The 12,516-nt window shown below is 39.4% G+C and overlaps 1 protein-coding gene across 3 annotated transcripts in view; it reads left to right on the top strand.

Annotated features, from left to right (window-relative positions):
• The window catches only part of LOC121917491 (inhibitor of Bruton tyrosine kinase-like), a 61,760-nt gene extending 56,719 nt beyond the window's left edge, over positions 1–5,041 (top strand). For all 3 annotated transcript variants that reach the window (XM_042443504.1, XM_042443505.1, XM_042443503.1), the window contains exons 26-29: positions 1,123–1,257; positions 2,366–2,437; positions 2,525–2,657; positions 3,703–5,041. In XM_042443504.1, the coding sequence (XP_042299438.1) occupies positions 1,123–1,257; positions 2,366–2,437; positions 2,525–2,657; positions 3,703–3,828 (466 nt within the window). In that variant the 3' untranslated portion in view covers positions 3,829–5,041. The remainder of the gene's footprint in view (positions 1–1,122; positions 1,258–2,365; positions 2,438–2,524; positions 2,658–3,702) is intronic.
• The last annotated feature ends 7,475 nt before the right edge of the window (positions 5,042–12,516 follow it).

The raw sequence follows: 12,516 nt of genomic DNA, 5'->3' as shown, positions 1-12,516 counted from the left end.
GTGTGTGTGTGTGTGCGTGCGTGCGTATGTATGTGTGTGGTGTCTCATCTTTTCTCTTCGTCCTATCTGCCTGCATCTTTCATTGGGCCTTCACATACTTGAACCAGCCTCTTTTTCAGAGAAGTCTATGGTAGTATCTAGGAATTTCTGTTTTACAATGGGCAGGCTGTATCTTCTGCTGTGTCAAATAGCTGAAATAGTGCACTTCTAATTTGTCTTCAAGTAAACATTTGACCCAGGCTGCAAGAAGGGAAGGAATTTCAAAACTGGCACTGATAATGGCTCTCTGTATGCATTAAGATCAGATTTTTAAAAAATAGTTTTCAGGTGATTCAACGTATAGAGGAGTGAAGGCAGAATCACTGAACATAGACGTAGCCCCTCATTGTTTTAACATAGTCTTCAGTTTTAATATACTCTTCAGGATGCATCTAGGTGTGTAACAGTAGATTGTGGCACATCAAGGCTGTGACAATAACAAAAAACATTAACTCATCAACTCAAAGTAGCAAAGGATAAATCAAATACGAATGCATTTGATGTAGTTTTTGAAGTTCTCCCAGTGAAAGTCCTTGATTCTCCGTGGTTTATCTTCTTCACCATAAAAAGACAAGTTATAAATAAAAACCACCGAATTTATATGAATTAGGATTTACGTGTAATTTTGGTATGATCATTATGCTGACAGAAAAACCGAAACACTCTGCAGTGGTCTAGACACCATAATGTAACAGCATTTGGTTCATTTTACTGTATTAAACTTAAGTGGGCCCTCAGAATCCACTGGGGTTTGGTTCCAGAGCCCCATGGATACCAAAGCTTATTAATGCTCAGATCCAATTATATACAATGGTGTAGTAAAATGTCCATGATGACAAACAGCAATTTTTTTAAATTGCTGAATATTTTCAAGCCATGGTTGGTTGAATCAGTGGTCCAATTGTAATATGATTTATCACAGTAAATTAAGTGTCTCCTTTAAGTAACATACTTAGTAATTTAATAAAGTAATGTAGCATGTTAATTAACTAGACTAAATAAATTGCTGAGTATGTCACTTAATGCGACTTAGATGTAGTGCTAGAACATACAAAGTGTCTGAGACTTTATTTTCTGTTAAAGGGCTTCTCCAATCCATTCTGCCTTGCCAAAGTCATTTCGTGATCTCCTGGTGGAAGGGAAAAAAACAGCTGGTGCCACTTCTGGAAACGTTTGTGCTAAAGTGATGGAGGATGCACCAGCTCAGAAAATCCTGAGGTGAAAGAGCTTAAATTTTATTAGCAGAACAGTTCTCTTTCAGACATTTAATGCAATACACTATAGGTCTCTAATGCTACCCTGTTCAGCTTTAAAACAGTTGTGCTGGTGGATAGCTGACTAGAATAAATGATAGATTACATACATGCAGTATTTTTACAAAGTGTATAGATGCCAGTAATCAGCTGGTTTAGGAGCAGAGATCAGACATTGCTCCATTGGAGTTGCACAGCATTACTTAATTTTAGTGCAGTAACAAAATTATTTATATTTGCATATATACTCTTATTTTCTAGTTTTTGGGTTTTTTTAAATAAAAATTGTGACCTATGCTGTTTCTACCACTCAAAGCTTAGATGTATATCGTTTTAATCCATATCATGACCCACCTTGGCATGCTTGTAGGGAAAAAAGTGGGGGTATTGAAAAAAAGGAATACCTGTCAATCCAGTTCTTGTCGTTTTCATACATCGGTCAATACTCATGTCTTGAGTATTTTATCAAAATGGCAAGGTGTAAAATGCCCTTTTAAATAAATGAAATGAATCCCAATACCAGTCAGAATGTGTGTCACCAGGACTCCACTGCCTTATATGTCTTAACTAGTGTATTCCATAGCTAAGATGGCTGCTTCTGTTGCTACATAGTTCTCAGTACCTCTTAAACATTCAAGTACAGTGGGCCCTTGATACCTGCTGATGTTTGGTTGCAGGACCATCCATGAGTACCAAAATCTGTGGATGTTCAAGTCTTATTAAATACAATGTATAATAAGATGGTGACCCTTATTTAAAATGTCAAAATCAAAGTTTTCTTTTTGGAATTTATATATTTGTTGAATATCTTCAAGGCGTGGATGCTTGAATCTGTGGATAAAGAATCCATGGATACAGAGGACCGACTGTATTGTATATTCACTTTTTAATTGCCCTTTTGTTTTTATTTTTCTTCCTTTTGTTTTTGAACAGTTAAAAATACATGAATTGAATAAAGCAGTGTATAAAGCATACCAGTAACTTATATGGCTCTACGTTTTTAAACAATATTTTTATATCGTTAAGATATGTATTTCATCAATGCTTCCTCTGTTAATAATGTTTTTCCCTAGATGCACAGCTGCCATTACTCTTGGAACAGAGAATGAACATTTGTGTGAGCCAGCTCAGACAGAAAACCAGAAGTAAGTTAGATTTATGCTTTAAAAGTGTGAATAAAAAAGGATTTTCTGCCAAGTTGTGATAACCTGCATTTGTAACCTACCTTGCAGCCCTTGGCTAGGAGCATCTTTAATGAGTCCAACGGCAGCAACGCCTATCACATTTGCAGAAATTGTAGAGGAAGAACTCCAGCAAGAAGCGGCTCTTATCCGAAGCAGAGAGAAACCTTTAGCTTTGATCCAGGTAAGCAGGAATCTTTAGTATAGTTATCAAAGGTTGGAATCCTGTTGGTTCACACAACACAGATTTTTTTGTGATCACAGAGGGAGAATTTGCTGATGAGTGGGAAAGAGGAAAAAGATGCAGGTACTAAGGATCTCTCTCTCTCTCTCTCCCTCTCAGCCTACCTCTGCCATCACTTCCCTCTTTTTTTTGATGCAACTATGCCCACAATCTTTCTTTTTCCAGTTCCTGACTTTATTACCTGAGGACCAAAACAGACGAGCCAAAAGGAGTGCCTTCCGGCCACTTTGCGGGTACTTTGTGCAGATGGCACATACCCCCTGAACCTCCTGGAAGCCGCTCCAAGGCTGCCAAAGATGGCCCAAAGCTACTGGCAAAAATCAGCATCCCATTTGGGACCATGGCAGTGGCCAGCTTTGAGAGCTGACCGTATGATCACCACAATCCCAGGCCAATTGCAGCCTGATTGTGGCTGGAGCGGCCAGAGGCTGCTCTTTGCCACTAGTCTGCTTCACCCCTGAGTTTCTGCTACCATAGTACACCAGGATAGTTACTCAACAGGATCTCTTTTTATGAGTGTCTGTTTCATGCATCCTTTCCCCTTTCTTAAGAGTTTCCCTCCTGCCTTTTGGTTCCACCAGGTTCCTGAGGAAGCATATAACCTCTGAAAAAATAAAATAAAATTGAGCATAAGCTACTTTTTGTGCCTATTTTTGGTGATTGGTTTAACTGAGCTGATTTCATTTTCTATCTAACTAATAGTTAATTCTGAATACTCAGTGGCTTCTGCTTTGCACTTTCAGTGGTTCAACAGATAATGTTTGTGTTGCTTTCTTAATTGCAGAATCTTTCAGGAGTGTGAGACAGCAAATAAATATCTCTCTTGGAGCATTATCCTGTTTTTTAATTTATGAAGATGTGCAAATTTTTCTAGTGTAAATAAAAAGTTTGACTACCATTATTCTGAGCTGTCCCAGTAGTCTTACTCTGACCGCAACCAGATTCTCAAAAATGACTCCCTTCTTTTTCACATTTCTCATTTCAGATTGAAGAGCGTGCTATTCAGGATCTTTTAATCCATTATCAAGCAGTGGATAACCCTGATGAGTTTGTTGTTGTCGAAAGGTCTCCTCAGGGGCCCATAGCGGCTCCTATGTGGAACAAGCATTGATACACAAAGATAAGGGGTTTCATGAAGATGCGTACTGTACAAATGTTGTTTTTTGTTGTTGTTGTTGTTCACATGAATCTGCTGGTTCTACAGTGACAGTGAGGGTAGTAATGTGTGTCCATCTTTTCTCAGCATAGTCTTGTGTTTTGAAAATGTATCTTCCTTACCAAATTCCATAACTAGGCTGTAGTCTTGCATTTCATAAGGATGGGGTTACATTTCATAAGGATGGGGTTGAAGACTACATATGCTTGAAATTAAGTTGTAAGTGGTATATAAGAGATTCCTATAATAATTATCATAAAGTGGAAAACCAGGTGGTCTTTTCAAGTTAACTGCAAAACTTTCATACTCATGTAAACATGTTGTTTTAATTGGATGGAATCATCAACCAGAATGTCAGATGTTTAGATTTTATTTAAATAAATAATAAAAACATAGCTTTTATGTGTAATAACAGAAAGTCAAGAACATTAATGTCTGTTGAAGCAGTGACATATAATGTCTGGTATGTTTGTGTGTGCCTCTGCACTGTTGGCTCTCCTGGATAATACTCCTAACCATCATGCCTTACAGAAGTGGTGAGCCTTTATGCTAGGCTAGCGTTTTCTACAGGATTACGTATGTATTTTATTATTATGAGACAGGCTCAGAAGAACCTAAACTTCCATGTGGGTTCCCAAAATAACAAGAAGAAATGAATAATAACTATTAGCAAACATGTGGCAAGATGAAAAAGGGGTAAGAACAGCATGCTAAACAAAAAAATCTTTGGGAGAAAAAATAAAACAAGTAATTACATTAAAACTACTCAAACAAATTATGATTGCATTTTGGTAAGGTCTGCTTTTAATAGATGCATTGATACCACTGAGTACTATGTGTTAAAAAGAAAAGAAAAGAAAATGTGCCTAATTGTGATTGTATTTTTGTTGTTGTTGGAAAGTCTTCTAAAATTGTGTTTGCTAACTCTAAAAAATAATGTGCCATTTGTACGATGAGATTTTTGCAGGGGAAGAGAAGGCGCTTTACTGAAATCACTCATCTTCCTTTACCAACCATATGCAGATTGGGGCTGCTGTGTTTTATCCTAATGGCACTGTGAGGGAATCAGCTTTGTTGGCATTTAATGCAGTTCTCTCCCACGGGTTGGAGTTGAACCCAAGAAAGACTCTGTGAATGAAATTGTAATAAAGAGTAAAATAACAGAGCAGCATAAGTTACCATAGTGGCATTATTTTGTGTTTGAACATTTTATTTTGGAAAGGAAAACAACAACCATCAGCTATGAAAGGGTAATTTTCACTTGTCTTACCTTATGTCAGAGATTCCCAAAGGCAGGCTTTTGGTATGCTGTGATTATACGAAGTACAAAAAAAGCAGAGAAACAAAATTTGGGAGCAAAATTCAGTTTCCTGAAAAATTCAGGTATCACTTCCAACTTGAGATCAGGGATAAAAGGTGTCTCCAATGAGCCTTCGTTTTTCCCCTCAAGCTTAAAGTTACATAAGAATGTATAATAAATGCATCTCTGCCATGTTCCTCATAGATAGAGGTTCCCAGAAGGGCTTTCATCATAATGAAAGAAAATAAGTGAGTTCTTCCCCTTATTTACATGTTAAAGAACATGACACAAAAGGGAGAAGTGGTGGGGAGGGGAAAAGAAAATAACCAAACTCAAGCACCTTATCTTCATGTTGAAGGTTATTTATAGTGATTAGATGGAATTGTAATTGTTGTTCATTGTCTTATCACAACCAACTGAAATGGAAACAATTAAAAAATAGGAGGAACTAAACATTGCTAGTCCTTTAGCTGAGCTAAAGGAATTATCCTATTTCTTATCACTCTGTCTTCTAGAGGCTTATGAAATGGCTGCTGGAGGATGGTTTGGGGACATGTAAAGCTTGATGGCTTCTCAAAAGGTTTGCTAGTGGACTGGTTTCCTTTTTTGGCTCCTGCTGCAAAGCAGCGCTTCACAGTGTCTGTACACATGACTTCATGGGCTCCGATGCAGGCTTTTAGTATAATCCCCTTTCTGTAGGGAAAACAAGAAAGTGACAGATATCATCACCATCTATAGTTTTCATAATGTCAAGAGAGAAAAAGCCTGTTCCATAGACAGATTCCTCAAGACTGCAAAGCAAAGTTAGTATGTAATTATATTAGTTTTTACATGCACTTGCACACATACGCTCCCTGTAAATAATTCAAATCAGATACCGTTGTGAAGTGAACAATTTAAGAACAGTCCTAAACTATATCAGAAAGCAGAGTGGGCAGATGTTGGACTGCAGTTCCAGTTGGACCTAGCTAGCATAGTCAATAGGGTAAAATTATGGGAGCTGCAGTCCAAAAGCCTGAACACTCAACTTAGTACAGTAGAGTCTACCATGCTAGAAACTTGCTTTTTCTGTGTATTGAAACTTTTTGGGACCTAGAAGCTGTTTACTTTTACTTTGCAGCACATCATACCTCATATTATCAAAAAACAAAACAAAAACCCCCACAAACCTTGCAGAATAACACAATTGTTTACATTAAGGCAATCCCTCGCTCAATATGTTACAGCAGGATTATATATATAGCCCCACTGCCTCTTTGGTGTGTTCTGTAGCAGTCTCAAAATAAAACTAAAATAGAATTTGGGGAAGCAGTAAAGGTACAATCTTGTGTTATGTGCAAAGATTTTTTGTGCTGCATATCAAGCTAGAGCAGGAAGATTTAAAACTGGATAAAGCTTGGTTTAACTAAGGCAAGTAGCAGAAACTACATGAAAGTGCTCTCAAAATTTGAGTTTCTTCATCTGTTGGTGCTTAACCATAGCACCTTCTTCTGTAAAGAGAAATGAAATACATTTTAAGACATAGAATTCAGATGTGAAATACTGCTGCTGAAATAGGTAGGGGTTGGAACTCACCAGTGGGTTCTTGGATGCTCTGTCTGTCGGGCACACCAGGATGCCTGTAGAGAAAAACAGTGACTACCTACATGAATACAGCTAAGTGCATGGGCAGGTTTGGTTTCCTTGAGATCATACTTGGATCCTGAATATTACCAATGCTTGTTAAACGTTCTACACACCTTTGGAGTTAAAAAGTTTTTGAAATTTCTGCAGAAATTGTGGAAGAGGAGAGGGAGAGGGAAGAGCTGTCAAACCATCAAGTGATTTCTAACACTACCTATGCCTTGATCTTTACTTGTGTTCATTTACTGTAGGTGTTCAGCAATGTTTATTTAGAACTTTGCTGTTAATATGTCCAGCCATTCTCATATGACATGTACCATGTTAAAATGCAAATAGTAAAAAGATATACCTGCAAAATCATATAATGTTAAACTGATTAATTAAAGATGTGTCGGTAAATAATTGAATGTGACACTGAAGGTTGGTTCCTTACCACATCTCCAAAAACAGTTTGGTAGACTTGGAAGATAATAGGCAGTGTTTGCAAAATGTTCTAGTGTTAAAGGTGATGGTATTTCTATATACAGTCGGCCCTCCTTATCCATGGATTTTTTTATCCACGGCTTCAAGCATCCACGGCTTGAAAATATTAATATTATATTATATATATGAAATATATCCTCCAAAGCAAACCTTGATTTTGCCATTTTCTATAACGGCTGCCACTGTATTTAATGATTTGCGCATCCACAGATTTTGGTAACCATGGGGGATCCTGGATCCAAATCCCAGCAAACACCAAGGACCCAGTTTACTAGTTCTTTTCCCTTTTCAAGGCCTCTTAAGTTTCATGCACATTTTTAAAACAACAACAACAACTAGAATGTTTGTTTTGGGGTGAATACACCTGAAGTCTGTGAAAATGCTACAAAAACTGAAATACCAAGTTGAGAGTTCTCAAGTTCTTTGGACCCTGCCTGAAAGGCACTGGTTTTGGAGTCCCTCTTCTGGAATGCTGAGTTGCTCAAACTCCCAAGTGGTTAGTGGCTTCAGTGCCAATACTATGGGAACAAGGATAAAAAAAGTCGTGGTGGCGGCAACAGCAGCAAAAGTAGACACCCATCAGACATCTCCAGCATCATCTGGTCTTCCTCTGGTTCAGGGAGGGAGGGACAGAAAGGAGGAGAGTTGTGTATGAGGGAGATGGAGAGAAAGGGAAGATTCTTGCTGAGCTCTGTATGCCTCTGGCTTTAAAGGAAAGGAGAGGAACACAGATCCTCTACTCATGGTCACCAACCAGCAAGGCTTACCAGCAGCCCAGTTTGCAGGATGCTACAAAGATTGGCTTGTGGTTGGCTATCACAGATTCTAGGGCAGTGGTTCCCAAACTTTGGTCCTTTGTTTTGGACTTCAGCTCCCAGTATTTCTGATTGTTGGCCAAACTGGCCAGGGCTTCTAGGAATTGGAGGACCAAAGTTTCGGAAACACTGCTCTAGGGCTCTGAGTTCTTCCTCTAAGTTGTCCTATTTGCATGCTTATTTATTTTATGGTATTTATATCCTGCTTTTCAGCCCTAAAGGCTGTCAGATGAGCTTACAGATAGTTGCATTAATAATATATATTTTAAAAGTTGGGAATTGCTTGACATCTTAGAATGCTGTCTTATTTATTTTCCAAATGTATATATTTAAATGTGTGTGTGTGTGTGTGTGAGAGAGAGAGAGAGAGAGAGAGAGAGAGAGAAGTTCTGGCTTTTCCTTTGTAAAATGTATTGGTTCATTTTACTTTAACTGCTTTCATTCTTTCTATGGATAGGTCCGTATCTTGGTTTTTACAAATGACATTTCGACAAATAACAGAGGGGTCTTTCCTGAAAGCTCTGGATCACAGCTGAAACAAACATGAATGTGGTAGATCTGTGACTGAAATCGCTTTTCCTCTCCCAGTTCAAATTAGCTATGTTGTACTCAGATATTCATAAGAGCAGCAGCACTATTTTAATCCCTTTCTCCCCAAATTCCAATACCTAAGCCTCTTACCAAGTTGATAGGCCTGGAATGTAATAAAAATGGCCTTTTCCCTGCTGTACCCTTCAGTGGCTTTGCTGTTTTCAAAATTGGGTATCCCTTCTTTGGAACTTCCATATCACTTTACTTTCTTAATGGTCTCCTATATAACATCTGTTTAGTCCTTGCTGTTTGTCTGTTTGTTATGACGATAGGACAAAAAGCTGCTGCTGCTTTTCAATATTTTCAAACCCTAAACTAATAAAGGTAACAAAAACTTGATATAAGGCACACAACAGTATCCACAGTGGTTCTAGGATAGATAAGCTTTTAAGATTGACTTAAATTATTTTGTTGATCTTCTTTCATGGGCTATAATTTTGCCCCTTGCATACAGGTTTTCTGTCTGATCCTTCTCATCCCCTAATTGAACCGCTGTGGGATTATTACATCTCCAAGCTGTTGTTTGTAATCTCCAATGTTAACCTGTTGCAGCCATAAATATTCCTGCTGTCTTGTTATTTGATACAGATATTATTATTTATGATGAAGAGATCAAATGGGTTCCGATGTGATGACTGGAATCCTTTTACAAGTTTGCAAATATAAATGTTTGAATTATATTCCTTCATCTTTTAAGCACGGCTAGTCTCTGAATGGCTATCTTTGTTTCCCCATCTGATCTTCCCCATGAGCACCAGTCGAAGAAATGGAGGCTTTCAAGAAAGATATGGTTAGAAAATGAGCTGGACAGATCACCCAACCAAAGCAAACTGCCAGCATCCAAAAACAAGACCAGGGAGGCAGGAATGTGCTTGAATACTGCCTATGAACTTCTCAAATGCACCAAGAAAAGAGAAAATCATAATGCTCTGGGGACAGTGGGTCTGATGAGGGCTCACCTGGAACTAGGTATATTTATGTATACCCTTTGCCAGAGGAATACTGCCCCCCCTCCTAAAATGTTCTATTTAGTTTTATTGCTAAAAATCTTGGGTGGGAATCACATGGCCTTCCAAAGGACTGCAATCTCCATCGTGTGTCACCATTTATTGTGCTTGCTAAGGCACCTGGGACTTGCAGTTAAACAAAATTTGGAGCATTCACAGATGAAAATAGACATGTGCAGCCAAGTAACATCAGAATGTGGTCAAGGGGTTATTCAGATGGTGAAAATGATCCTGGCAGAATGTGGGTTGAATCTTTGTTGTTCACATTTATTTCGAATGAATCCAAATACGTTTTGAGAGGGATTGCCAAAACCCCAACGTTTAACCTTGGATAATAGATCTCAGGCCTCCCCCCCCCTCCCCCGAATTTTCTTAAAAGATTTGTATTGTTGGTTGTGTGAATAACCAATGCAAATAGACCCAGGGTAAACTGGAATAAAACTGCATACTTTGAATGTGCTTCTAATACAGCCACATCGTTGATTCAATTTTTATTTGGGTACTGACACATGTGAGCAATAGAACTCGCAGAGATGCACATAGATGAGGTTCTGATAAAAAAAAGTGTGAACAACAAAAATCAAATGTGTGAGAGATTATTTGGATAGTCGCACTAGAAAAAACGTCTGAATAGGCCCAAAGATGGCAGAGGTTAGTACTGAGGAAGAAGCCACAAGCTAGGAAAGGCTATTGCCTGAGTCTAGGAAGAGCAAAATGATGCCCCCTCTAACCAGTTTGCACCATTTTTTCGCTTTGAACCTAATATGCAGCAATTGAAGTGAGATGAGGACAGAGTGGAAGAGTGAAAGGAGGAGAGAGAATCTGGAACATTTTAAAAGCATCTGAAGAAGTGGGGCAACAGAAGTTTAATTGGGACAGTTGCTACCTAATAGAAACTGTGGTGTTTATCAGACGAGCTCTTAAAGAGATACTATTCCAGTGTGACTCCTCTAGCTGCCTCCTGTTGCATGCTGGGATTGGCAGTTTTAAGGAGGGGTATTTAGAATTCTCAGGCAGAGAAGTTCAGCTCCTTAATAATAATAAACTTCTGTATATTATTTTTTAAAAAATTATTAATGTTTCTGGCTTTTAGTTGGTTGTGTCCTCCATTTTTCATGAATGTCCTACATGCAACAGGAGGCTGCTAGAGGAGTCACACTGGAATAGTAGCTCTTTAAGAGCATAGTGTGATAAACATCAGAGAGTGTGCTGAAGGGGCATGGGATCACCATCCTTGCTGTAAACCACCTTGAACCACTCTCTCATTCTCCTTGTAGAAGTTAAATGGGGAGGGGGTAGGGATGTCATTTCCTGCTTTTGGGTAGGACTTTCCAAGTTTTTGGGAGTTTGGGAAGGTCCTCTTACATTTTTTAAAATTTCCCGGGTTTTGGCTGCCGACGCCAGTCCACCGCCGCCCCGTGGCTAGTCCCCAAAGAAGGAGGCCTTGCCACTGCTCCCTCACGGGCGACGGTGGACTGGTGGCGGTGGCGGCTCAACCGAGCCAAGGGGCCTGGCCACGGCAAGGCCTCCTTCAGCAGCTCCCGCGATGCAGCTAAGAGGGCTAGCTGGCCAGCTAGGCCCCAAAGAAGGAGGCCTTGCCATGGCCAGGCCTCCTTCAGTGGCTCCGCCGCCTGCGACGGAGCCGAGGGGCCTAGCCAGCTGGCCAGGCTCCAGTGAAGGAGGCTTTGCCCCAGTAAGGTCCCTCGCTGCCTGTGAGGGACCTAGCCCGGTGGTTGGACCCTCTACAAAGAGGCCACTGTGCCAAGGAGTCCGCCAGTGGCCTCCTGCAGTAGCGGCAGGTATGTCTCACAGGTTGGTACAGATGTATTTTTCATTATGTCTGTTGTTCTGTACCTTCTGTCTAGTGTCAAAATTTCCTTGATTTTTTTTGTAAATAATGATTTATATTATTTTTAAAAAAATTATTAATGTTTCTGGCTTTTAGTTGGTTGTGTCCTCCATTTTTCATGAATGTCCTACATTATGTGACATTTGTCCTACATTGTGTCCTACATTTTTTCTGTGTTTTGTCCCGGTATGGTATAGCAAATTATGGCAACCCTAGGAGGGGGGAGCTTTTCTCAGTGAAGGTCTAGAAAGCAACAGAGTAGAAGTCAGAAAGGGAGAGGACACTAAAGGACTAGCAGCACAGCTGAAGCTATACATTCACTAGGCAGCAGGGAAGGAATGCACAGAGCTGAATGTTTTGTTATGTGTATTATTTAATTTTGGAAGTGATGATTTTTTTATATATATATGAAAGAGTGAGCTGAACATATTTTATGCAACAAAACTAGTGCTAAAGATCCTGCACATAATATGCAGATGTGTTTACTGTGTATAAGCAATTACAGGGTTTTTTTTTGTTGTTGTTAAAAGATGATCTCACAGTGTGATCGTTCCTGTATGCTTTATGGAGAGTATCTCAATTTGTTCACCAGGAACTCTAGGTTTGTGAAAGGTATACCGCCACCCTCGCCCCATGCATAGGCAGGAGCAAGACTGTAAAAAAAATAAAAATCTTCCCAGCTATGTCTTCATTTATCCCTTGACTTCTTTCACAGTTTTGGAAGCAATGTTTTCACAAGGATCCCACCCCATGCAGCAGGGAAGACCATTTGTTTCTTAAAAGGCCTCTCCTAAGGTGTAAGGCTCATTCTTGAAACACCTGCTGTGAGACAGACCTTTGTGCACATTTCTCTGTCTTAAAGTCAGTCCTCTTAAATTTGTGATAGTAACAAGTGAGTTCCATTGAGAATGCAAACCATTCTCCTCCAGTCTGGGTGAATCATCAGCTTGTGCAGTCTTGCTTTATGACTCATTC

This window comes from Sceloporus undulatus, unplaced genomic scaffold (assembly GCF_019175285.1).
Source record: "Sceloporus undulatus isolate JIND9_A2432 ecotype Alabama unplaced genomic scaffold, SceUnd_v1.1 scaffold_20, whole genome shotgun sequence".
NCBI classification, from domain to species: domain Eukaryota; kingdom Metazoa; phylum Chordata; class Lepidosauria; order Squamata; family Phrynosomatidae; genus Sceloporus; species Sceloporus undulatus.
The sequence above is the reverse complement of the archived record's forward strand: the minus strand, read 5'-3'. Positions and strand labels throughout refer to the sequence as shown.